The sequence below is a fragment of the Agelaius tricolor genome, unplaced genomic scaffold (genome assembly GCF_023055355.1).
Source record: "Agelaius tricolor isolate 1412-34295 unplaced genomic scaffold, bAgeTri1.0.p SCAF_19, whole genome shotgun sequence".
Classification (NCBI taxonomy): Eukaryota; Metazoa; Chordata; class Aves; order Passeriformes; family Icteridae; genus Agelaius; species Agelaius tricolor.
Window position 1 is genome coordinate 7307877 of NW_027269279.1, and position 27634 is coordinate 7335510.

General features: G+C 42.1%; 1 protein-coding gene across 2 annotated transcripts; it reads right to left on the reverse strand.

Moving 5' to 3' along the window:
• EEF2K (eukaryotic elongation factor 2 kinase) lies at positions 1 to 27111 on the reverse strand. 2 transcript variants are annotated; one of them, XM_071444085.1, is made up of 19 exons: positions 26946 to 27111; positions 22266 to 22587; positions 20430 to 20480; positions 18598 to 18698; positions 16983 to 17043; positions 16130 to 16167; positions 13811 to 13982; positions 12538 to 12687; positions 10901 to 11033; positions 10108 to 10235; positions 9520 to 9721; positions 9182 to 9234; positions 8367 to 8438; positions 7524 to 7586; positions 6108 to 6242; positions 4890 to 5078; positions 4396 to 4520; positions 3645 to 3823; positions 1 to 3012 (listed from the first exon to the last, which is right to left on the reverse strand). In XM_071444085.1, the coding sequence occupies exons 2-19, from the start codon at positions 22506 to 22508 to the stop codon at positions 2903 to 2905; spliced, it is 2205 nt and encodes a 734-aa protein (XP_071300186.1). In that variant the 5' UTR covers positions 22509 to 22587; positions 26946 to 27111; the 3' UTR covers positions 1 to 2902. The 2 variants fall into 2 exon arrangements, with proteins under 2 accessions (XP_071300186.1, XP_071300187.1); XM_071444086.1 differs by lacking the exon at positions 20430 to 20480 and having other exon boundaries at positions 26946 to 27110.
• Between the last annotated feature and the right edge of the window lie 523 nt (positions 27112 to 27634).

A 27634-nucleotide genomic window follows, 5' to 3' on the forward strand; every position in this document is an offset into this window, starting at 1 on the left:
TGACAAAAAGAACAATTTTATTGACTAGCCAGAATGAACCCAGACAAAGTGAATGAGAGGACTAAGTGATGCAGGCAAGCAGTATTTGCTGGTCTAACATACAAAGTCTTCCATCTCACTGTCCTTACCCAAGCAATATTCCCACTGACATCTGGAAACACTGAACCCAGGTAAGTTCTGGCAGGCTGAGCCTAAGATTTATTTTCACATTTTTAAAAAATACAGATTTTTACTTATTCATTGTGAATAGATTAAAAATACAGCATAAAGCAATATCATTGCAAAAGTCCTTAAAATATACAGTTTTTCCCTTCAAAAGAATGTCACAGAATAAGTTGTGAATATTTCTGTAAACAATTTCCATTTCCATATTATTGACAGTCCCATTTATTATATGGCTAAATCATCTGATACCTTAGGATAAAATGTAGTCTTCATCACCAAAAAGTAGTATTTGCAAACAAAGAATTAATTAATTTTGCACTGAGTTGTGTGAACATTTATATACCAGATCTACATAGAGCTGTCAGCAACTTTAGCAACTACTGAATTTAGCAAATTAAACTACACCAAAAAGTGTCAATAATACACTCTACATCCTTTGCATGCACATTTTGGACACTTTCAACCTCCTCCCTACATGGTTAGTGGTGTTGTCACACATGCTTCCTTCTCAAGGAAAATCCCAAAGATTTGGCATCACCACTTTATGAAGGGAACAAATCCTTTTGTCTGATTTATAGTTCCCACAGTGTATAGGTTCTGCACAAAACAGATTATTCAACTGTCTTCAGAGGTGAGGGGCTTCACCTTCCATTGACAGCTGATACCTTAATGCTATGAACTGAAATACCAAAAAATACCACATCCCAGAGAGGCTTTAGGCCTCTAAAGCAGAACTTTGGATAGGCACTGAAAACATCCATCTGAATTGCAGTCCTTGGTTCTATTTCATCATGTTAGGTACCAAAAAAATATTAGGTCCAAAAATCTGGTCATTTTAGTACCTCACTACCTAAGACCAGCTGAGATCTAGAAATGAGACATTCCTCCATTAATGGGTGAAGAGCTTTGCTCTCACTCTCAAAACAAAACAAAAACCAAAAAGGCCATGGGCACTGCTTTCCCACAACCTCTGCAATCTACAGCAAAAAGATGTTGCCATGTGTTGCAAGGCTGCTCACAGCTCCAGCTGCCTGATGGTTACAGCACCAGCCAGAAGCACAACATCCAAGGGTAACTTTCCCCTCCCTCCTAGAAAGGATTCAAATTCCCCGTCAACCACCAGGAGTTCACCTCTTTCAGACAGTGGCAGTTGTTACTGACATCACCCTTGGATAATGTCTAAACAGCAATTCAAGATCCACTTGCCATAAAAAAAGAGAAAATGGGAGCATAATTTGATTCTAGTGACAGGCACTTGCACAGGAAAGGAAGAACTGATTTCTGTTCCATGAACAGCTCCTGCATTTTACAAGAAATTAATATTCCTTGGCTATGCATGAGAGAAATCCTGATCAATTCTGCATCATCTCATGGCCTGCTTAGCTTTCCACCTGCCTGGCTCAGTGGTGAGCATCACAGGTCATTCTGCACTTCACAGGGGCTGCCCCTTGTGCACCTCAATTTACACCTCAGGACACTGCCAGGCCAAGGAGGCAGAAGCTTCCATCTCAAATCTCCTGCAAAAGAACTGTTAACCACAACCAAGGAACAGGAACAGCTTCTGTACTATCCACACAGATGGCACAGCAGCTTTGGAATAAAATACTGGATTTGAAGAAACTTATCTCTATGCAATGATAATTCAACCACCACCAGGTCTGTGTCCTCCCCTCACTGATTTGGATTAGACAAAGAGGACACAAATTCAAGTGTTTTGGGGTAATACTGTTTTCCCTTTCTAACCAAAAACTCTTTTCTAAATAGTTTTTGCAGATAAAATATCATTTAAAAATATACTTAAACCATGTAAATTGTTTTCTCTACATAGAAATAGGTGAATCAACATCTCCAAACCTCTTCAAACATCCATCTGGAAATGGTGGAAAACGTGTTCTCATTTTAAGTGAGATGATCTAGCTTCACTGAGATTTGAGATGCCACTGTAAAACTAACTTCAAATTACCCATATATTACAAATCTTGCTACTGTGCATTATTGGACAAATATAAGATCAGTAGACTTTTATACAAATAAAATTTTATATGGTGCAAAATGTGAAAATGAGAGAGGTAGCTGGATGCCTCACCTCATCAGGAAGATGAACAATTTTCTAATGCAATAGTGGTAATGAATAAAACATTCTACCCTGACTACCCTCACTACCAATCTGAATCATCTTCCCTACCCTTCCCCAAACTAAGGATTCCATCTGAAATACATTTAAGTGTCCAATAATGTCAGCAAATAGAATGGGACTACTTATCAGCATCAGTAGTGCATCTGTAAACTCAAAATTTACGTTCATGTGCAAATTTGGTGAGATACACCAAAAATGATCAAGAAATGCTGAGAATTTAGGAAAATGTTTTTCTCTATGTGGGGAGGAGAAGAAAAATGTAAACACACTGATCATTTGCTGTGTAAAAAACAGGACATGTAAAACCTAAACAATAAGGCCTCGTTTTCTTTCGTCAAAAAAACTAGGCCCCTCAGTTCTAACAGTAAAAAAGTATAAAAGGTTCAAGTGTGTGTGTATTACAGCTTTAAAACACAAACAGAAGTATGCTATGGCACCCTACATACTACTTACATTTAGATTTCTACCCTCAAAAAAAATTATAAAACTAAAATATGAAAAAAAACCAACCTGGTAACATCACATAAAAATACATCTTTGTAGCTGCAAATGCAGCAAGTCTATAACAAATTTATACACAAGAACTGCTTAATTTCAGTGTCATTCTTCCATCATTGCCCAAGCCTCTTCTGCTTTCTGGTAGTACTGATTTGCCAGTCTGCCCTTCATGGCTTCCATGGCTGCTTCTGCTGCTTCTGTGTAAAGCTCACCTAGAGAGGAAACAGCATCAGTTATGTTGACAGAGTAAAGAAAGAATATGGCTTTAGCCTGAAGCAAATAAAGGACAAAGGGAGAAATGGAGGTCAGACTGCAGGGCTGGATGTGTATGGGTGTGTTTTAACAGTGTCAGAGTTACACCAGCTGGGAACCTGGCCTCTGCTCTTCAAATTATACAACTGGCTGCTGGTGGCTCCCCAATGTATCTGAAATGACTGCAAACAGGACCAGCCTGGAGGAGCCCCCCAGGACTCCTACAGGTTACACAGCAACTAAGAGACTGTTGTGTAGGGCCTGGGAATCATGGGTGTAGCTCAAACTACAAGCAGCAACCTGCAGCTCAGGGGAGTGACCCAGAAGAGCAACCTCAGAGGGAGTGAAGGTTGCCTGGCAGTGATTCAGTGTGCTAAAGACTGGATGTGGCACCACCCACTACCTTGTCTCTGCCAAGATCTCTTCTGCCACTGTTACATCCATCCTTGTTACACCCAGCACCATTAAATCTGAAGGTATTGACCCTCTCTATGTTTTTTAACACCTGAAGCAAGAAATCTATTTTTGGGGTGCATGCTGGGGGAGAAGAGAAGGAAAAGCAAGACTACAGATAACAGAAACGAGGCCTCACCTGATCTCTGTGGATCCTTATCCAGGTTGAACCCTCCCATCATTAACATCTCTGCCTCCCTGGCCAGGAGCAGGTACCGGGGCTCATCCTGAGTGCCATCATATTCACCTCCCTCATCGTAGTCGGTCATGTTCAGCGCAGCGTTGTACCAGTGAAGTGCCTCCTTCCAATCCTGGGCCCTGAAGTCAAAAATAATTTCTGAGGATGGTTCTCTTAGGAAACAAGTGTACTTTGCACTGGAGATTCAGCATCCCATTTTGTACTGGCTTTTCAGAGCCTTAATGCTCTCCAAGAAAGCAGATGTTCTCATGGAGACTCACTAACTGCACTACAACATTAGGTTCGCCACAGCAAAATGAGGCTGGGGTCACTTTATGCAGGAATTACAGGAGAGAGTATCAGACTGAAGTGTTTTCCTGAACTCCAGAGTCTGAGCTTCATTATCAGCTGTATGGTTTTGGCATTTACATTTGTGAGAGCAACCAATTTAGAAAAAAACCTCAAGTTGCAGAGTCTTGTTTCATAAATACTTTAAAATCAGTTATTTTGCACACTGAGAATTCTTAGTGAAGTTCAATTAGAAGTTTAATGTTATTTGACAGTGGGAAATTTAAAGAGTATCACTATTGTGCAAAATGAAAACTCACATAAATAACAAAGACATGCTAAAATACAAAAGCAGAAAAATCATTGCCCCAGCCTTGCCTCAGTGAAGTAACACCAAGTTAATCTATTCAACCATGCACAGTACCTGTCTGCACCAAGATTTACACCTGTATCATATGCTCTTGCTACCACAATCATGGAAGGCCGGTCTCCAGCTTCTGCTGCTCTCAGCAAGTAATTAAATCCTTTATTTCTGTTCTCCTTTGTATCCTAGTAAAGAAAACAAAACCTTTAAAATGCATGCTTCTGAAACCATCCCTTTACCATTAAATGCAGTTTCTCAAAGTCAGCAAGTATTTAGTATGTCTGAGAAATTGGCACAGCCACAAGAAAGAAGGAAGCTGAACAGTAAAGGTGGCTTCAAAAGCTTCCCAAAGGCATGCAGGAATTTGCTGGCAAAACCAGAAAGAGGCAACATTTTTTTGCTGCTTTGTCCAAATCCTTAATTACAAAGTAATCTATTTTCTCTGAAGAGGCTACAGAACACCTAACTACAGTTTTCGTTCCATCTCCATTTCCTGCTATTCTTATGAGATTTTTACAATGGACCACAATTCTGCTTTTTGGCACCTTCCATACCTCGAGAGTGACCTCAGACAGAATGTGATGTGGCAGCTGAGAGCACATGAGGCCCAACCCAACGATGGCTTCCAGCTCCCCACAGTCTGCAGCATGCTCCAGGTGGAACAGGGCTGACTCCCGATCCCATTCCTGGTCCTTCTCACAGAAGCGCCCGCCTTCATGGTAGCGAACCATGGCCAGGTGCACCTGCACAATTGCACAGGAGAGACACAGCATGAGGGATCTGATCCTTCAAATCTGACACAGCACCAGGTAGGGATCTGATCCTTCAAATCTGACACAGCACCAGGTAGGGATCTGATCCTTCAAAAGCCCTCTGTTTGTACTTTACCAGGTCTCAGAGCTAAGTCCTGGGCTAAGAGGAGGCTCAGAGGAGACCTTAGCACTCCCTACAATTATCTGAAAGGAGGCTCTAGCAAGATGGGGATCAGCAACTTCTCCAAGCAGCTGGTGACAGGTTGAGAGGACATAGCCTCAACCTGTACCAGGGGAGGTTCAGGTTGGACATCAAGAAGATTTCTTCATGGGAAGGGCTGTTAAACATTGGAATGGACTGCCCAGGGAAGCGGTGGAATCCGAGTTCCAGAAGGTGTTCAAGAAACAACTGGACATGGCACTTAATGTTATGGTCTGGTTGACAAGGTGGTCATTGGTCAGAGGCTGGACTTGATGATATAAGAGGTCTTTTCCAACCTAAAATATTCTGTGAAAAACAGGTTTCTTCCCAGATCAAAAGGTTTGAGAACACCTAAGGCTCCCTGGATATTTAGTAAGATTTACATCATGTTTTAGGAGGGGGCTTAAGGCCATACATAACCCCTTAATTCACATTTCATTATCTGGAATAGCCTGGAATAAGAGAGTCAGTCCATGCTCCCAGTTCCAGGAGCTCAGCTTTGCCTGTGTGCAAGGTATGTGGGTCAGGCACAGCCACCCCTCCCACTGCATCCTCCCTGTGTGACACCTCTGGAAATGCAGATTAACAACAGCAGGGCTCTTCCCAAAGGAGCCCAGAAGTTGCAAGGCCAAAAGCAAATGGAATTCATGGGTTCCTGAACTCAGATGTCCCTTATACAACATGGGTAGGTGACAGAAAGGTATAGAAGTGTTGTTTTCAACTGCACAAATAAATGCAAGCAGGGCAACACCTCTATATAAGTAATAAATACAAGATGTTCCTTGTTGGATAAAACAGTATCAGCAGACCCATCCCACCTTTCCAAGGACTGACTTCCCAATTTTCTTTTCAAGTTCTAGTTCATTGAGCCTCTGAATTTCTTGGGCAACACAGGATGGTCTGTGGATGTGGACTCTGGAAGAATTGTAAAGATTCCACTTCTCCACACTGACCTGAAATACAAAATACACTATTATTTATATTCAAAATTAAAATTCCCATTCATATAGATTACCAATAAGGAATCAAAGCCTCTATTAATATTGTTACCTAGTAGTAAATAGTGTATTTTAAAACACAGCTTTCAAAAGTCATGTTAGTAGCTGAATAATTGGTTATTACTCTTCATTAAAGAAATGGAGTAAGCCCCTCTATTTCTAATGCAAACATCATCACTTTGAAGAATCATCTCAAAGTTCTGAATCAGAAGAAGTTACTTACACAAATAAGCAACTGAATAGTCACACTACAAGCACTGAAGTTATCCATGCAGGAAAAAAAAAAAAAAAGAAAAAAGAAACCCATACTTTTCTACCCAGAATTTCAGTTCCCAATACTTTAAATGCAGCTTGCATTCTAGAACTCTAGAAAAATGACATGTAACCATGCAGAGGACTACAGGCAGATACATGCACTGGCATTTCTCAGGAGGAGCAACCTAAATGATGAAATTTTTGAACATAATGGATCGGTGGGAAACAGTAGCTGAAAATAATCCTATCACAATTAATGTCTTTGCAGGTACACAGAGCAAATACAACAGGAAAGGCTGCTGGCACAGAACTTCAGTCTGTTAAAGCTGTTTCAATTTTCTGAAACAGGAATATATAATAATTAAAAGGAAATTCTGAAAATTGTATCGAAATAAATTATTAATTCTTGTCAAAGCTGTTTTTTCTTTCCTTTCACAGTAGTTATTTGTTTAAGCTAATACCCAAGACCAATTATCACAGAAGTTATACTTGCTAAAAGCATACAAAGTCTGTTCTTTCCTAACTCAGTTAGGTGACAGTGACAGCAGCTCTCTTCACTGTGTATCTGTTTCACATACTGTGTGTTTTTAAGAAATCATACAGGATATGATTTCAACTACAGAACAACTACATACAGGATAGAATTCCAAAAGTAAAGTGCAGAAAAGAAATATAATTTAGCTGGGTAGAAAATAAATTCACAGAACTGTATTTTTTTTTTGAAAGTGAGAAACCCACACATAATCACTAATTTATGACAGAGGTGACAATTTGTTTCACAGTACTTCTTTCACAAGAAAACAAAGACAAAACATAAAAGGAAATAACAGAGTGGTAAGTTGATATTAATAAATATTTTCTGTAGCTGAAAAGGAAGGGAAACCTACATCTGGTTTAGTGATACAGTTAGGTGGCAGATGAGTGGAACAAAGGACAAGCAGAGCAGCAAACTCAGTCTGTGAACATTTCTGCTTTATTTACCCTTGCAGAGCTTCCCAAACTGTCTTCATCAGACTCCTGCCTCCGGTTGTTGTTTGAATGGCCCTACGTTGATGTAGAGATTTGCATCATTCATTTTGCAGCAACTGATGTGTGCCAGATATGCCTCTAGACTATTCCTACCTTCCAGAATTAAAAGTGACAGTGAACTAATAAAGACCAAAACTGTTTCCACTGGATCCATTTCTTTCAGTGATATCACAATGTATTAAGACTCATACCAAAATGATAAAGAACTTGGCACACGTGGGCTTTAATCCCATAAGCTGGAGATGCCATGACAAATACCTTGCCAAAGGAGGTGACAAGGTATCTCTAGAAGTAGTATTCTCTTTCCTGTCTTCTAATTAAATATCTTAAGATCTCCAGGTCAAAAAACATTTATTTAAAAATTTTAGGGGAGTAAGCAAGTAATCCCTAGGAATTCTAAAGTTCCATATTATTACCTGACAACAACATTAAGTTCTGTAATATTTCAAGCCATACAAAGTAGAGAAGGTAAATTGGTCTGAAAGTAGATCATATTCATGGATTCCACATGACAAGAAGATGATTACACATCCTAAATGCAATATGTAATACTTAAAAAACCCACACAACAACATCTAATCAAATACAATATTTGAAATTAAGCTACTCATTACAAATCATCTTTTTCCTGTAAGAGTGTCATTCCCAATATGAATAAGTAATTTTGCAATGTGGGGGAATTTCTTTGTTTCCTCTGTTTTCAAAATCTAGATAAGGATCAGATCTAGATAAGAAAGGATAAAAAAGAAGATTCTTCTACAAAAGCAGTTTAAGTATGAACAGACAGGTTCTTACCCTATGATCCAGATCTTCTGTCTCACTTCTCTTTTCACTGGGATACCCACTGTCTCCTCCATTTTCAAAATCCTACAGAAGTCAAGTACAGAACAGCATTAGCATTACACACTTGGTAAGGACCCCAGCTAGACATTTCTCACAGGGCAAACAGTTTGTTCTTTAAATGAAAAATACTGGATGGTTGTACTGGATGAAAATACTCCTTCTACCTCTGTCAGAAGGAGCAGGAATTAATGATAAATAAAGTGATCTAAGATTGTCTTCTCCCTTACATACATTAAAACAAATCAAGCACTTTCATATTTTATCAAATCAAGAATCCACTAAATATAGTTTTCAGTTTCAGTGATAAACCAGTAACTGACAGCCCCTGGCACTAAGGCCCAGCACTGGAAAATGTCCATTGCAAACTTCCTGCACCTCCTCAGGCAAGGTTCTCTAACATTCCCTGGTACCAGTATTTGCAGAGACCTAATCCACAGGGATTCTTTAGCTTTAATACCACAGCAGCTGGGACAAGCACCCAAGACACAAAATGCAGGCAGGGGAACAGGCACATGCTTTAAGTATCCATTAAAATACAGCAGATGCAAATAAATTTCTGGTGGCAAAATAACGAATACTACAATATTAAGATAAAATGTTCTTCCTGTACTAGAAACAGCAAGTGCACAGAGGTAACATGATCTGCAACAAGAGAAATAGGAAGAGTACCTTTATATGCTTCTACTGAACAAAACCTTTTGGAAGTTTTATAAAGATACATTTCATTAGGCAACTGCAGCCTCATTTTCTGTTGGAAAGACACTCACCCTTTTGTTGTCAAGCTGATCCAAGTTATCTACTTCACTGAACACAGGCCAATCTAGGAGAAAAAAAAATACTTGCTGTTATTATAAGGATAACATGCTTGAGGAAAAAGCTCTAGATATCATAATTTTATTGCTGTTTTTTTTCACAGAAGCATCTGTGCATTAATTATCTACATAGACGTATGTTCAGTTTTACTTTTGCTTAAAGAGGAGCACTACAAACTGTTCTGGACTAAATCAATGCTGTTGAGTTTAAAAACAAAATAAGACAAAACCAAAATAAGACAAGTGCAATGTTCAGGAACCCCCCAGAGGTGATGTATGAGAGGCTCACTCACTAAGCACGTCCACCTTGTGGCTGTGAGGGGTTGCAGAGGAGGGAGAGCAGGGCAGGGAGTCAAATGCCACATCACTCATGCTCTCATCCCCGGAGGTTTCCGACAGGCGGAAGAGCAGGGGGGGGCGGCTCCCGGACACCGTCCGCACGCGGCTGCTGCCGCACTTCTCCTCCGTGCCACGGAGAATTGTTTGAGCAGACTCCTGGGAAATCAACGAGAAAGTCCTGTCAATAATCCTTCTGTGGACTCTAAGCATGCTCTACAAGCCAGTGTGAATGTTTATCAGCAGTCCTCTATAAATATACACGGGCATCCAGAAGTATTTGCTTTGAAAAGTTCTACACTGCAGCAAAATATCAAACCCTGACATTTTTACTTATTTAGGACTGAGTTTCATTCCAAGTGTTACATCAAGTCCCACTGCCATCAAAATACACTGAAACTGAGATCAGTTTGCAACAAGCATCAAATCAGGTTTGTGAGATCCAAAATTTATAAATTATTTCAGCATTCTAAGATCTACTTGGTCCCAAATATACACTGATTTCAAGGTTCCCTGTTAATTAAACTTTTTCATCCAACACTTACAAGCAATTTTTTATTATAATCCAAGGCATCTTTCTCTTTGGATGAAAGATCAAATGGTGCAAGCCCCATGCTTTTGCAGATGTTGTTGCAGAAATGAGAATGAAAGAACAAGGCCATACCTCGAACACCTAAGGCATAAAAAAAAGTTAAGAAAGGGTTTACTCTAATATTATATTACAATTTACTTATTAAAAGCTGGAAGTCTCAAAGCTTTTCCTAAAAAGCCAAGAGAGAGAAAAGGCTTTGTAGCACACAGCCTAACCCACTTCCAATTCAACACCTGTAAGAGCTTTTTACTCTCTCTCCATGAGAGAGTGAAAGTACTGAGAAAAATCATGGAAAGCTATGTATGAACAAGATATAACAAAAGACTGAGAAGTGTGTCTAAATTTGATCCTGCTTACAAAACTTGCAGTGTCCTATGAACAATTTCATATGTAGACACTTGGAACTTCAAAAATACATGGTCCTTATTTGTCTGCATTCAGCTGTATCCATTCCTGCCATGTGGCAAGGAAACCAAAGGCCATGATTATTGTAATTAAGTAGTTTTTACATTGTGAGAACATTACTTGTTTAGAAGTAGGCCAGGAGACATGGGCCACAATCAGCTCTCATTTTAAGACTGCCCTTTTATGACAGCTGACCTGTACAGGATTCCTCACAACAGGAATTCCCCAGCTGTTTGCAAGGGAAACAGGAATGTGTCAGCTCACCCAGTGCAGTGGCTACTGGGAAGAGCTAGGAAGAAAAGAGAAGCACCCTTTAGTGAAACAGAATGATTGATTTTTACCTAGGTTGCCATCTCCAAAATCTGTACCACTCTCTGTATGGATCTGAGGGTCTGTGTAAAGATCTCCAACTCCCTGGATATCAACAACAATGAGTTGGTGTCCTGAGCGCTCGAAGGTGAAGTGACTGAAGGCCTGGAAAGAACCACAGAAGATGCCTGAGAACACTCTCCCATCTACTGGAAACAGCAACACACATTTCCCTGTTAAAAATGGGAAGAGAAGTCTGATAACCCTATCAGTGAAATATAACTGGTATAAATATAATGATGAAAGCAGCAAGAGACCAAAAGCATGTAGTGTCCTGTCTCTCCAACCTGCTCCAACTTGCAGAGAGGATAAAAAAGGCAAAGTGAAAAGCAGCAGTGGGCACAGGCAGGGAAAAGAAGATTCCTTAATTCCTCATTTTTGTACTAGAGATTGTTTTCCACTACAGTCTTCACCTTAGGTAGTGGGGAGCTGGCTGGCAGAGAGAAAAACAGTGGGCTCTGCTCTGAAGCCAGAGCAGAATAACTTCTGTATAAACATTCAGGCTGTGCCTGTGAACCTGCAAGCTCTGCATCTCTGGGACCCTGCTTCCTTCTGCCAACAAGCATTAGCTCTGCCACAGTTTGGAGAAAGAGCCCATAAATAAATGTCAGCATCCAGACAAATTCGTCTTCCCCTTTGAGTGATCCCCCTGTGCAACTGCTCTGTGTCTACATTTGTGTATCAGCTAATGAAATGCACATTTGTGCTCTTGAAAAAACACATTTCAAGAATCAGGTACAAAAAGCCCTTCTCTTTAGAATAAAGTTGAGATATTAGGAATCTTCTGGGAAGGTCTCCAAAAAAGTGTTGCCAGGCCTGGGGGAGGTGACTGGTGGTGATAGACAAACATTTTAACTGCAGCAAATACCAGGGAACATTTTGTTCCCAATCCGTGAAAGCACAGCACTGATTCAGTGCACAAGTGACAGCCCAGAACACAAATTCTCTGCTTACATTAAGCCTCATGACAAATACCTTAAAAATAGTGGAAAAAATGTAAAGAACAAAACTCCCAAGGCCCAGTAAAATACCTCTTTTTATTTTACAAGATTCAAGAATCACTTGAAATCTTGTAAAATAAAAAGAGGTATTTTACTGGGCCTTGGGAGTTTTGTCCTTGTATTTCTATATGCAATCTCAGATTCAGCTATTCAGAGGCTGCAGTTAGAAAAACTGACACTTTTATATGGAAATGAACAAGATTTATTTACAGGAGTTGGATACCAGCCACCTCTTGTGTATTACGTGAGGAACCAAAAGACTACTCAGTACATAGTACATGAGAGATCTCTTCACTGCCTCAATCTGAAGAAAGTTTGAAACATTTTGATGCCTGCAGTTATAATTAGAGTCAAAGGGCTTAAGGTTTCCAAAGAGTATTAACCCCGTTCAACTCAACTGTAATCAACTGAAATCCAATAAAGAAGCACTCAGCACCTGAAAGAGCAGGCCCCAAGTAAGGGGCAGACAAACTGCAAATAGAGAAATTCATCTGGCATTGTACTGCAGAGCCTGCAGTTTCCTTTCTTGGCACTAATGCAAGACCTCTGGAGAGAGCCCAGAAATTCTCTGCAGCAGTTTCCATGGAAAGCATTAAACAAAGCCTCACTTGTGGAGTCAGACGAATGTTGTCGTCTCTCACAAATCCAGAATTTGAGTTGTATTTGATGTATTTGCCCTCAATGTAATGTTCCAGATGAAAAAGAGGCTTTCCAGGCCTGTTCTTCATTTCAATAATACAGGTCTGCACTATATCCACCTGGGGAGGGAAAGAAGATAAACAGTGACTAACAGCACACTGTCCTCAGATCAAAGTGTGTGTGAATCCTCCAGCTGGGAAAACTTTCCCAATGCAAGAAACTGAACAATTGCAAAGATCCTTCTGTTTAACAAGGGGGTGGGGGCAGAGTCATGTGCTTCACGAGTTATTGGAGGAATTCCATAAATTAAAAGCAGCCACTTCAAAACAGCTCACTTCTGCAACAAACCCCTCTGAAAAAATTCTTAGCAAGTGCTGGCTTTCTATTTTATCTTGTGGGTACCTTAAGAGTACTCTGCAAAGAGTTTGCACCCAGAGAGTAAAACATACAGTCACTACTGCACAACTCAAAGAAATGCATTTTCAGAGAAGGGCTGGGGGTATCTACTGTTCAGGTATCTCTGTATCCAGCCTCTCCCTCTGTCTCACACACATTCCCAAAGCAGAAATCATCACAACTCTCACTCCATTTATATATTTTCTCCAACATGATATTTAAAACTTCTAGATTTGTAGATTTCTCTCTGTGTGCTTCACTGTAGACCTCACCTTGCTGTTAGGAGCCAGGTAGTCATAAACTAACCCTCAGAGGGGAGGCAATGCAAATATCCCCCATATCAAAATCACTAATTTTGGCCATTAAAATTGCTAAGGCTTCCAGCAGGTTTCCAGCTCTTTTCAAAAATCATTGCTAGTTACATGTTTGGGTGGGTGTAGGAGATTTAAGCATCCACCCTCCTGGAGCACTAACAGCTAAGTGCTTGCTGAGACTGCTGCTGGCAAAAAATTCTGTGACATCTCTGGTTATCACAAAAGCAGCTGGGCACACATCAAAGAGAGCAATACAAGCATCATTTTATTTTGGTTTTCAGTCAACAGCTAAGGACAGTCAGACATTCAAAAACACACAGCCCCTAGTCTTGGAAATATAAAGCAATTTCTGTATTTACTCCATTCAAAATCAGCTATCACTTAACAGAAAACATAGAAGGGCAAAAAAAATCTATCCAAGCATTTAAATGTGATGGAATGTGAACAAATAATTCCCTCTAAATTATGTCTGAAAACCAACCCAACAGAAGAACAATACTGCATTTTTGCTTAGCAAGATCTTTGAATGCACCTGTTTCGGTGGCTTGTGCCGGTTGTACTCCTCTCCCCAGAGTTTGGCTTCCATCTGCAGTCGGACATCCTCAAAATAAACATCCCTGCTCACACTCTCTATGTATTGCTTGGCAACATAATTATAGGCACCTTTCCAGTTCTGAGTGTGTAAGAAGTTGGACAGCTTTTTTCTGAAAGATAAATCAATCGTTGGTGAAAGGAAACCCAAGGATTTTAATTCAATCTTTCCCATTTCCTTGCCTGCATGGACAGAGCCAGGCTCCAAGGTGAGCATTACCCTCAGGCATTTACCAGGTATTTCACCTGAAATGTGAAGCACAGGAAAGGGACAAGGGAAAATGAAACATCCCATGGGAATGGCTGGGATGTGCCAAACTGTTTGGTTTAGCTGCAGCTACTTGTGCTCTGAACTTTCTCCTTTTCTCAATTCCTTTCCCTTCCTGTTCCTCTCAAACCTGGAGTATGAAAGGCTGGTGCTATGTCAATAACCTGTTCTAATGTCAACAATTATTTTCTGCAGAAATTAACAGGGAGTGGCCTCTCAAACATGAACTGAGAAACCTCTCCTGGGATAAAAGCAATCTGCTGCTTCTCCACACACAGCAGTGACTGCTCAGTAACCCACATACTCCCAAAAGGAAAACTGCACCTGACAGTTGTCATGATGCAGCTTTTCCCTTTTTTGATGTGCAAATCTTTAACCCACAGATCCCTCCAAAGCAGGGGGGCTGAGGCAGGGGGTGTGGTGGTGTGTAGCACAGGAAAGCTTTGATAAGAAAGGATCTGCTGGCTGCCAACAAATGCATTAGGCAGGTGCTTTAATTAGTAGCAGCCCTCAAACACTCAACCCTTCCCCCTCGCTCTTCTTCCTCTCCCTGCCAAGAACTTGGTGCAGAGGTCTTGGTACAGGGGACACTCTACAGGCAAAGCAAATTCATGCTGCCTGTCCTCCTGTAGAGATGGGCACACAGTCACAGCAACAGAGGCCTTGGAAAGAATGAACAAGGAAATGAGGTGGGAATTTCAGCCAGATCCCAAATCTTGCCAGTTCTTCAAGGAACACACTCCTCTGCATAAAACAAGCCAGCTCATGTTTTTCTAAAGTCAATATTCTCACAGTGGTTCATTGGGCCATGGGCAGTTGTCTAAAAACTTGCAGAGTTACAAAAACCTAGGAGAGAGCTCCAGATGGGAAATATCCCTGTACCACTGACACATATGGGAAACCCAACAGTAGAAAGCTGACATGCAAGTTATGCTTTTTTAGTACCAGAGGTTAAGGCAAAACTGCTAACAAATTTCTATTTATGGTATTACTCAAAATATTGTGTAATGGGGAGTTTGGTAAGTAACAACAACTAAAAGCAATGTCAGCAGCTGAGATTTGTTATTTCCTAGGCTTCATCCACCACTGTATCCAGCTGTCTTTGCAGGAACAGAACCACCAGCATGAACTGATACTGAAGTGCCAATGCCAAACTGGAGCAGTATGGGGTTACTTTTCTTCCCTTTTGCTCAAGTTCAAAACATTGTATTTCCATCTTTCAGGAGTGTCTATCTTTCTAGAGCTGAAACCACACATGAAGTGCAGTTTCTCTGGATTCCACATGTGGGAAGAAGGGGGAATGTTTTTAAACACACACTCCCTGACATTTTCCAGGAAACATTTATTTCCAGAGCTTGGAAGGGTGGGGTAATCTCTTAGCACACACCAATTTATAGCTGGATGCTGATCCCCACAATAACATTTGATAACACTCTCCAAGGAAGGAAAAGTTCCTCCTCAGTCTCTCCCCACACTTTATCTTTCTGGGAAGCACAACTGTTAGTGTTCAAGTTCTGCCTTTCTCAGAACATTATTCTGGTATATGTGATGCAAAGCAAACTCTAGGAGGATAACCTTCTTCACCAGTGGAGGCTTTTCCAGTTGAGACTGCACCAACCAGATATTCTTTCTCTTTTCTGTGCCTAGCTACAGGCCTCAAGTTGGTCTCCAGGCTGCACACACCTACGAGCTCATATCAAATTTTAAGATATTTTAGCACACAAGGGACACAGACATTAAGGCTGTTACTATACTTTCATGAATATTTTGCCTCCCAGGGAGGGTTGAAGTACAACATTCAGAGGACATTCTCCTTTCTGAACCCCACTCCCTGCAGGTGGAGTCACACAAACAGGGATAAACCTCTCAGCAAAGTCTTTTAGAAAGGAGTCGAGCTTTACACAATTTCCAATACATCTGAGTGAAATTCCAGTCACCACAGAAAAAAATACTGCAAGGAGGCCCCCAGAGATGAAGTGGGCAGATACTCACGTTCTGAAACACTCTCGCATTGCTCCACGGCCGAAAGGCTGGGGAAAAGAAAAAAACAAAAACCCAGCATTGCCATTTCCACAAAGTTCATTTCTAACCAGTAAGAGACACAACCATGACTTCCCCTTTATACCATGCAGAAAGCAGTTTTCAAACAGGCTCTATAGAAATTTCCTCAAGGAAAAGTGAAAATCCACTGGTAGTGTGGGCATCTGGGGAAAAGGCATTTGGATGAACTCCCCCTCCCCATATCCCATGGAGAAGAAATGGTAAGTCTTTTAAATAACCTATTTAAATTCTCTCCCTAGCTGGGAGTCAGCTCTGTGTGACTGCCTACAGAAGCTTCACAGACTTCATGCTCTCTGCACTTAGGCTTCAGCATAGGATGTGCCCAAGAGAGCATCATCTCCCCAGATGCCAGACAGCCAGCAGCACAGAGCAAGGACACCCCAACACACAACCAACCCCAGGACTTAACTGGGAAAGGACAGTGCCCTCACATAGAGAAAATCCAGTTAGTTTTCATTCTAACAACAGAAATTATTTGGAAGCACACAAAATAGGAGGACTACTGCCAGGCAGGGAAATTATGCCAGAAGGAAATGGGAGGGGTGACATGGAAGGGAAATCACTGGGAATGGAACAAATGTCTCATGTTGCTGACAGGGAAGGTCTGACTCCATTTTCTACTCTATTCTGGAGAGAAGGATACAAAGGAAAAGAGGTTGGTGAAAAGAATAACACTGAGACTTCAAAATTTCTATAAGGAAAACATCTTGCTGCCACTATTCAGGAACAGAAAGAAAACACTAACACTTGCTGTTAGCAAACATGAAGGACAGTGTGATCTTACTTGAGAAGCCATCTTGATAAGGACTTCATCTTCAACCCAGTCCCCAGTAACAGCATTGTACCTGCAAAATCAGGAGATGCATCTCAGAAGGGATGCAAAGGGAACCCAAATCCTCCCATTTCCAGCACCTATCCCTCCTTATCTGTAACTGACTCTGGAAAGTGCTGCTGCCACTCCCACACAAAAGCTTCCAGTCTTCCCACTACACTCTGGCCCTCCTCATTTTGGGCAGGCAAGGAGAAACACATTTAGCTCTTTGAAGAGACACTGAACCCTCCTGTCAATGAGCAGACTCTGAAGCAGAATCTGAACTTCTGTAACACTACAGATCAGGCTTTATCTGCTTTGAAGTTAAACCTCCTCTGTGATGCCTGGGCAGCACACTGGGGGCAGGAAGGGCCTCACCAAGCTCAGCACACTGGACAGGTTGTCTGTCCCAACCCTGACCTTGCATAAGCCTGCTTCTGGCTGAATATTTGCCTTGGGGCTGTGAAGAATGTGAGCAGCACCAGCTGTGAGACACAGTGGGGCCAGGAACTGCCCAACACTGCACTGAGGGAGGAGCGAGTCCCTGCACAACCCTGTGATAATACAAAGAGTACAACTGTGGCTTCTCCCCACCCCCTGAACTCCCAACACAGTGAAAGCCAAATTGGGAACCACAGCAGCTGAGTCATCAACACATGATTGTTTCCAGCCTGGTTCCCCCAACCTGCACAGAGGAATTCATGCATGCAGACTCCCTGTATTCTCACTTATACATTATGTACCACCCCAGTTTGCAGCAAATAAAGAGGTAAAAACAAGAGTATCAGAGGCATCTCTTTTTAACAGGATATTGAGTAGCCCAAAACTAAAATTATCACTTATTTGTATTTTAAAAACTATGCAAACTATTTCAGGACTGTGTGGCTGACCATAGACAGATGTAGGCTATGGGAAGAGCAGCACTGCATGACTGGCATGGGGTTGGAAGGGAGGCCTCCCCAAACACTGATGCTAAGTGGTGATTAACTGGCCTCTAACCCCTAACCCTTCCTCCCAGAAACCTGTGTCTGTAAATATTTTGGCAAAGCTCATGTTAAAGCACTGAAACCAGTTTCAGGGCCAAACTCCCTTTTAGCACGTAGACCACACTGAGCTATTCTGGGCTTTATAAGGATTTAAATTCCTGCCACATGCAACAATACTGCATGGAGTAGCAGAATTGAAACTCTATTTTTAGGAAAGTTGTGGAGAGCTATGTTGCTTTCTTCCCCAAACTATTTAAACTAACTATGCTTCCTCTTGGGACCAATTTCCTTATTAGATTACATTTATGGCATTAACAAATCAACCAGAAAATACTTTTCAGCCTTGTTTCCTGTCTACACAGTGGAAGTCCTAGATACTGCTTAGGTGGAAGAGAAAGTGTGACAATGGTTTGCTGAAATGTTTATTTTTGATGATGTGCAGTATTTACATATTCCTGGTTGAGGAATATGTAAAGATTGAGTTAAGCCCCACTCACTTTGGGCACCATGAACTTTCTTCAGCCAGACAATTACAAACTCAGCCCTTGCACAAGCCAGCAGCCCTACTGAGTATCAGCATGCAAGGCAGAAGGCCCACAGACCTGTAACGAGTGGCATGCTCTGTCTCAACGTCCTCCAGATGGAATTCTGCCCAGGGATCAGGCATGTGCTTGGCTTTCTCAATAGCATGCTTCCAGGTTTCCTGAAGAAGTTATAGATTGGCACTTTATTTATAATCAGCAGCAGCTCACAAAACCAGCACTTTCTAGAGCCCATCAGGATCCCAATGCTATGGAGATGTGCAACTGCACAAGCCCCCAAAGCACTGCTCAGAGCAGGGACCAAGTAGTACCAAAGACAACTCTGACATTTTAATAATTTCAATTATAATGAAACCCAGCTCAGATGTATAAAGCATAGATTTCAGTTCAATTTGCACCCTTTGAAGTTACTGAGAACAGAACCTGGCACAGTATATACCAGGTACAATTTACAAAATCTGTGGTAATTTGCAGATATCTCTAACATGCTCTGCAAATAGCAGTAAGGCACACCCAGATGATATTAATTCACCTTTTCTGTTTTGATTTTTAGCTTTTCATATGTAGCAGCATATGCTGGTTTTGCATGCATAAGAGTAAGTACAAAAAAGTCCATTGAAGATAAAATCAATATGGATAAAGTAAGAAGTTCTGTGAACCCCAGGGTCCCAGACTGTGCTCAGTATGAGAAAGAAGAAATTAGAATGTTGTAAAAATTGATTATTATAACAATTCCAGACAAGTAGCTATTTCAATGTTCACCAAGTCAAGAGTAAAATATCAAAGCAGTTTTCTGGAGTACAAACAGTCTCTCTCTACCAGTCAATTTGGATGCTTTATTCTTAACATTTTGTTCTCCCTCTCTTATATTGTGTATTTCCAAGAAAACTGGAGATATGATCCTGTGATGTGCCAAATGCCTTCTGCAAAGTGAGCAGGAGAAAAAGCACTCTGCACCCTGCCAATAAACAAGTATTGAGCTCTGAGATATTATTACTGCCTCTCTGACTGAACTCCAAGTTTGCAGAAACAGTAACTTTTAAAATGTTGTGATTATTTTTTTATCTTCAGGAATTAAAATCAGTCCTTTTTTATACAAAAAATACACTTAAAATTTGTGTCAGCAATGGCACCAAGGAAGTTTTCGAAGCAGCTAAGCTTTAAATGTTCATTTTTATTTGGAATTTCAGCTTTAACCACGCATACCTTGCAAACAATTTAAATGCTCCCCTTTCTGACAATAATGACACAAAATGAAAACAATACTACATTAAAGAAAATGACTTTAAAGGACTTGTTGAGAAAGATTTTCTACATGTTTCCTAAGAAAATGAAGTTGCCTCAGGTCATGCAATGACAGCTCATATGGACCTGAGAATTTGCATACTTAAATACCTATGAGAGAAATAAGGAGAGACAGCAACAAGAACTGCTTGGTTGATCAGCTGTATCAAATCGTTCTTGGGTAGATTCCCCCTCCAAAAGGTGATTTGTGCTCATGTTAGATGATAATTTAAATAAGTTAATTACTTGTGCTTGATCTTTTGAGGTGCTTTGTACAAAAGCCATATCCTAATTGTCAAACAAACACTGGTTGGATTTCATGGAGATGGTGCTAACAGTGCAATTTTTCTCCTGCTGGAGGCATATGGCTGCCACACAGTGAAATTTCAGGGTAGAGAACACAGGATGGGTATTATTCCATTTAACAGGTACCTCTTCTAGTTTTGACTTGATGACTCTTATGGGCTGAGGCAATCAGTCCTCCCAAACAATAAAATAATGAACAAAAAAAAGTCCATAAAAGGAAAGAAAAAACCCCAACAAAACCAAACCAAAAAAATCATAATGCATCCATTAGATATGGTGTTGACATTTTCTTTTGAACCTACCCGACCATGGTCAACCACAGAGCCATGCTTAGAACGATGTTGTGTGTCATTCTAAAGGATCCATGAGAGACATGAAAGTAGGAAAATACATGTGATAAGACAAATGATTGACAAAGAGTATTGGTTCTCTTTGTTAGTAAAAAAAAAAAACAAAAAACTTCCAGTTAAAAGCCACTCTTCAATTTATATTCCCAATTTAAGTTCCTTCTTAGAACATCTGTGAAGAAACCTATTGAGGTAAGTTGGTAATTTTTTAAATTAGAAAGTTATTTATTAAAAGGGTATTGCCTATTAACTAGTTAATTAAACATTGCTAAGTCTGGTTTAAAGCAGAGAGTTAAGTTCTCTATCTGGCTCTGCCTTTCATTATCAATGGCCCACACTGCCTTGCTTCAGCCTTGAGGTCACACAGGCAGACTCTGCTAGGCCAGGCTGTGGGGTTAGGATGCCATCAGCCCTGCCTGTCTGCTCCACTGTGCTGGAAATCACCAGCCCTGCAGCTGAAACAGGAGATGGAGAGTGGCTGGCTCCACATCTCAACACAAAGCAATTTATCTGTGATAGAACCTACAATTCCAAACTAGACATTGTAGAGACCAAAACCTGGGTACAAACATTCTGCAGAAGCAAAATGACAGCTTAGGAAGGAGGAAATAATTGCAATTTCTGAAGTCCTTATCAGTTTTATCTCAGAGCACATGACTCAGAAATTGCACTGCAGACCCAGAGGCAAGTGTTTAGTACATGTTAAAATGTGCACACAAATGAAGACTAAGCTCTCTACCAAGTCTTAACTTGCTTAGTTTAGCATACACCAACATCTGTCCCATTTCTATACTAAGCTTTTGCTCCTCACCTTCCTTAGGCCTATGTACCTTTTAATGTTTCTATTAACTAGCTTGGGCAAAAATGTTCCTGCAGACAAGCCAGCTTCACTTTCAATGTGTTGCTCACTATGTTACCTGACTGAAATAAACCCCAGTATTTTTTCACAATTAAAGCATGCATTAGGCATAACCGAGATTTTAGAGTATCTATTAAATAAATGTTAATATCTATAATAAGAAATGCGTTCATAAAACACATTAAATATAGGAAAATCTAAGAGACACGATGCCAGTTTAGCATGTAAACACAAACAACAAAACACAAACTGTTTATTTAGGATATGTAAGTTACAGAGTGGGTGTCACTTGAGGCTCCATTGCCTGGCCTGATCTGTGTGAAGGGAGCTGAGTGAAAAAGGACACACTGCCAAGGAAGCACCAGCTACAGCCCCTCTGACCTCCCTGCAATGCTGTAGCTGCTGTTCATCCCAAAAAGGTCAGATAGAGCTTGGGCACACTGGCAGGAGCTACTGGCAGTGTGATGCCTCATGCCCCAGCATGACAGTCAACGTGTCAAAAGCTCCCTAAGAAGGAGCTATAACATAAAAACTTACCCTTATAATTTTATAATTTACAATTTTATTTGTCCAGCTAAAAATATCACAGATGAGCAAAATTCATAATAAATTATCTTCTGACAGGCCCCAATTTTTCTTACACCAATTGTATTCTCTTTTGAATCTCCCAGCCAACATACTGCATTGTAAATGGTTTGATCCTAATGGCAGTGAATTTTCTCCTGGACTGAGTGGAGGAAGATCCCCCCACTGAACTGAAAGGGACAGTAGGCAATTCCATGGCAGTGTCAGACTATTGGCTTAATGGAATTAACTGCAGGTCTGGAAAAAACAGATGAGTATCTTAATTGAAAAGTGTTAGTTACAAGAGATGAAGCAGTTAGAAAATGTCTCATGCCAACTAAGTAATGAAGACTGGAGCCAATACTCACCTTAAAGCTAAAGCTTCTGGGAGAAGAGCTTGAACTGTACTGCTCAGCCTTTGCTAAGCTGCTGTAATAATTGTCTACTTTGGTATTGGCAGACTTGTTAGAAACTGGATCATCAGTTATTGGACAGATAAAATAATTGTCTTCATCATCACTATCAGCATCAAGATAATTCCCAGAGTCCACTGCAGTTGGTCTGGCATTATCAATGCCTTCCATACGGAAAATCAGGTCCTCGTCTGCCATGTCTGCAGGAGGCTGGTTTAACTCCTGCCAGGACTGGAACACCCACTACTCCAATGCACATGCAAACAGGGGGCAGAAGCTGGGTGAAAGGAGAAAAGGAAAAGGTTGTTATTAAAAAAACAAATAATGCATGACACTGACAGAAAAGAAATATATTTGCATCTGGCTCTGTAAAAGTAATCCTCAAGTACCTACGTGTAGTTTTGAACACCTCTGCTAGAGCTGGTGAGAAGCAGCATTCTGGTTTTAAACTGCCACAGGACAGAGAAGAGGAGCTTGGTTATCTCCTCCTCCAAATGTCTTTATTCTTCCTTACATGAAATGCTGAGTTTCACAATACTGGTTTTAGAAACTTGAGAGAGTTTTACCTCAACTACCACAGACAAATTTTCAAATCTTTTCAGGACAAGTCTTCTCAAGCATATTCTGTACAAATTATCAGTCAAATGAATTAGAGAGTACTGTAAGAACAACACAGAAAAATTTTCCACAATCCACAAGACTTAAGATGGCTTTTAGCTTACATACAGCCAATGGGCCACAGGTTGCTGAAAGTGTGGCACACTGCAGAAAAATGAGGTGGAGGAACGACTAAAGCCCTTGGAAGAGGTGGAAGTGTACACAGATACTCTGGAAATACTGGCATGTACAAAATAGAGGATTAGTGAGAATACTCAAAATTTGGCTCTGATGCTGGCTGAGCAACGGGATTTAATTTAAAACAGACACTTCTCAGTGTCACATTGTTTAGTTCTTCACCCACCCAGCAAAATCAGGGATTTTCACACAGCTAGTTGAATAAAACAACCCCACACACAAAGGTATTCAGTTTTGCTTTACAGTTATTCCTCAGCCCTTTGCATTTTCAGTTTTCTTTCTGCACAAAACAGGAAGATGAATGCACTGCTACAGAAGCATTCATAGCTGCTGACCTCACTCCCCAGTTACTGAGAAAGTGGTCACCACAGAAACAGTGCCTTAACACGAGGCAGCTTTCACCAGCAGCATTATCCTGCTGGTTACTGCTCTTCTGACGGGGACAGCATTCCCACACTTCAGGCAGCAACACAGCAACTCCAGCACTCCACGAGGCAGCAAGTCCAGCACTCCACAAGGCAGCAGCCGCTCTGGAACACCCCTGCTGGAGGAGGTCTCAGCCAGCTCAGCTCAGCTCAGCTCACTCTGCACTGCAGCAGCTCTGGAGGGCCCACCCGCTCCTCCAGCAAAGACCACGGGGAGCTGTCACTTCTGGGAAGGGGCAGCAGCACACACCTGGCAGGGGAAGGTGTCACTGCATACACAGCTGGCAGGGGAAGGTGTCACTGCACACACACACCTGGCAGGGGAAGGTGTCACTGCACACACACACCTGGAAGGTGTCACTGCACACACACACCTGGCAGGGGAAGGTGTCACTGCACACACACACCTGGCAGGGGAAGGTGTCACTGCATACACAGCTGGCAGGGGAAGGTGTCACTGCACACACACACCTGGCAGGGGAAGGTGTCACTGCACACACACACCTGGCAGGGGAAGGTGTCACTGCACACACACAGCTGGCAGGGGAAGGTGTCACTGCACACACAGCTGGAAGGTGTCACTGCACACACACACAGCTGGCAGGTGTCACTGCACACACACACAGCTGGCAGGGGAAGGTGTCACTGCAGACACAGCTGGAAGGTGTCCTCAGCTGCCACTGCCGTTTTTACTGTGATCATCTCACCAGCGTGCACCGAGTGCTGGAGAACCCCCACAGCCTGTCACCAACAGCCAGCAGCTGTCACACAATGCCTCAAGGACGTGACTAATGCAGGACATGCCAGAGCACTGGACAGCCCCATTACACCCTGTGCTGTCCTGCACTCCCTTCTGCTCCTGCTGTCACACACATCAGCAGATCCATGGGGCTCAGGACAGTTTGAGAAGCAGCAGCAATGAGGGTTTGTGCAGCAGTGACAGCAAACATTTTGTTTCTGTGACTTGTGTGAATGAAATATCACCACACAAATCAATTTCTATTTAAAGCTAATGGTGTTTATGAAAGTCTCTTGGTTTTTCTTGGAACCATAGTTCTTATAAAGTACTTGTGATGTTTACTTTGGGAGTGTATGTACCAATAATCATACTCACATAAAATGCTATTTAAAACAGAATTCAATAACCAGATTTTGAACTATACAAACACTGCTCTAAACCTCACAGTTTGCTTGACACAAAGCCTTATAAAAAGCCTGAGCTTCATCCCAAGAGTTATATTCTGTGCTTTTGCATTATAGCACAGAAGTTGAACTACATAGGAATTTCTGTTACTACTGCTGTTGTGTTTTGATCATTTAATCTTTAATATCCATTACAGAAGTGTTCTAAGGCTAAGCAACAAGGAGAGTGAGATTGCACTAAACCAAGCCTGCCAGCCTGCATTATCACACACAACCTATAATTTTAACTACCCACTCCAACCCACTTTGAAAATTTATTCTGTTTTTTATCAACCTTGTACTATATGATTCAAAATGCAGATAATTTAAAATACAGTTCTTAATCTGCTCTACTCTGTATTTATTTTTGTTTTTTCAATGCCTGTTTCAAGTATTTTTCCTTCTCTTGTCTTTCTAACCAAGAGCCACACGGCCAGGAGGGGCAGGTGAGTGGCAAGGACAACATGCAAATATGGGAACACAGATAAACAGCAGGGAAAATTCACATCACAGAGCTGTTAAAGCATGGCTTGTTTCTTGTGGGTGTCTGTTGCTACAAAGCACTGCTGGGTTTAGTGAGACTCTTGGCCAAGGGTTTACAGTGGCTTCAGCATCGAAACCTGCCTTAATTCATCCCAAAGAGCTGAGTGATAGAAATACTACTGTCAGCAAAAGGGGACAACTGGAGCATCTCCATGTCCTTCCAATTCACTGTTTCAGCTCAGACACAGCCCCCTGGAACTCCTTAACACAGGACAGGCAGGAACTGCTCTGTAACAGAAGTCCCAGCTTGTCTTGTGGAGAAGCCTTAAAGCAAACGTGACCCGGCTCTCCCTGGTATAACACTAAATCCCTTTTGGTTTAATACCATATCAGTTAAAGCCATTTAACAGGATACCTTTAGGAGAAACAAACTGGTTTTTTTCTTAAAAGAGAGAAGTCACCTTTCAGATTAACATTCTTTTAAAGTCCAGATTCAAAATTTAACCTAAGCAACTATATAGACTATGCACCTTAAAAAGTATTATCACCTTTATGAGATACAGACCCAAAGCTACATAAACTTGTCCAGAACAACCCCACTAGCTATGTTAATGTCTGTAGCATATTACAGAACTATGTGCTTTCCAAATACCCAACTGACCCCTGCAAAGTAAATGTCTGTCTCATCTGCACCACACACTGCAAGAAAACAGGTTTAGTGAGTCCAGGTAAGGGCTGTGATAAAAAAACAAGATAAAAAAAAATCCAGATACACCTCAACTCGCTGTCTATCTTTGAAAACCTTGTCTTACCAAAGACAGATTTCTAATGAGAAGCCTTTAACACAGGTCCCTTCCAGCATATCACTACTGCAAACACCATGGCACAAATCCCATTCAGTTTGCCTGCAAACACAGCTGGGATAATTATTTTATTAGTCTGAGCGTTAGAGAGCAACAATGCAAAATTCATGAAGCAAAGGGTTCAGTTCAACTGCCCCAGCTCAGAATACGAAGCATTTGAGACAAAACCCTGTGCAAGGAAACAGAGCACGGCTTCAAACACACCAATGGCTTTCAGAGCTGCAGGCAGTGAGGCACAAGAACAGCCCTTCCCAGTGAAATCCACCCTGCTGCCAAACAGCAAATAAACACTACGGTAAGAGCATCCAAAACACGGGGGTTGAAAAGGACACAAAAGGAACTTCCAAGACAACTTTAAAATATCCTTCCATTGCCATTAATAGACCTGTCATTTCAACTGGCTTTAAATACTCTGCACAATTAGCTATCGCTGACTTTTTGTAGGCATTTGCTCAGTTCCCCGCGTTGTTAATTAACTCCATGCTTTATGCGCATTGAGGTATTTGAAGAATTCTCCGAACACGAACTGTCCTGGAGCCGTCCCAAGCTGTCGGGGCGGACTCAGCCCCGCACACAGCAGCTGTTCCACGGTCACAGACAGCACCCGGCACTTTTCAACAGCCTAAGCACCAAATTATGCGCACTGTCGTGGAAACATAAATGGACGAAACGCCAACCTTCAGGTGTGAGCGCAGCACTGCTGCCTAATGCCACAAATCAGGTTATTTTTGGGCCCGTGCAGAAGCTTGCCCGCCGGCCTTTCGCGGGCTCTGACTACCCTAGTGATCGTCATTTTCCGCAATTAAAAACGCCCTTCCCGCCGCGGGCGGCGCTGAGGCAGCTCCCCACCGCCGTCGGGCCAGGCCCCGCACCGCGACGGCACCTACCGGCTTAGGAGAGCCCGGATCCGCCGTGCAGCCCGGTACGGAGCGATCCCAAGAGCCACGCACCGCGCTCCAGCTGCCGCCCTACCACGGGAAGGCAGGCGGTGGGTGGGAGGAAAAGCCGACCCGCTGAGGGGAGGGAGGAGGCGGGAGCCGGGCAGCGGGGCCGCCCCTCACCGCCCGCGGCCCCAGCAAGGCACCGCCTCCCGCTCCCTCAGCGCCCCGCGGGTGCCTGGCGCGCCGCCTCACAGCACTACGGCGCCGGGACCCTGCCAGGTGCTGTATTCCAGTGACAAAACCGACTAAAATCGGAGCAGAACCCCCAGCTAACACCGTTAGGTATCAGCCATGGGGAATCCCGGGGCCAGTGCGGACAGGAAGGAGAGGGGGTGTGCAGGTCTCACAGGAGAGCCACCCACATTTGCTTTCATTTGTGTTCGCGTTGGCACGGAGATGAAAGGAGGGGCTGTCCTGGGCAGGTGCTCCCATGGGAAGCACCCCCTGCACGGCCGCAGCCCCCCGAAGATCCCAGCCCTGAGGGAAGGCACAGGGAGCAGCGACCACGGGGCCCGTCTGCGCTTCAGGTTGGTATTTGGAGCTAAATTAAATCGCACTATTGCACATTTCTCCATAAGAAATGGCAGTATTATGCACCGGATTTCACGTTCCAAAGTCCGTGTTTCCTCAACGCA

Bases quoted from the DNA above. Each gene is read 5' to 3' on its own strand.
- EEF2K (XM_071444085.1), bottom strand. From the start codon at position 22,508: ATGGCAGACGAGGACCTGATTTTCCGTATGGAAGGCATTGATAATGCC. The intron at 10,236-10,900 runs GTAAAAATCAAT...TTTATGCCTTAG, and splicing joins TTTTGGAGATGGCAACCTAG to GTGTTCGAGGTATGGCCTTG. The intron at 9,722-10,107 runs GTAAGTGTTGGA...TTGATTTCCCAG, and splicing joins ATTATAATAAAAAATTGCTT to GAGTCTGCTCAAACAATTCT.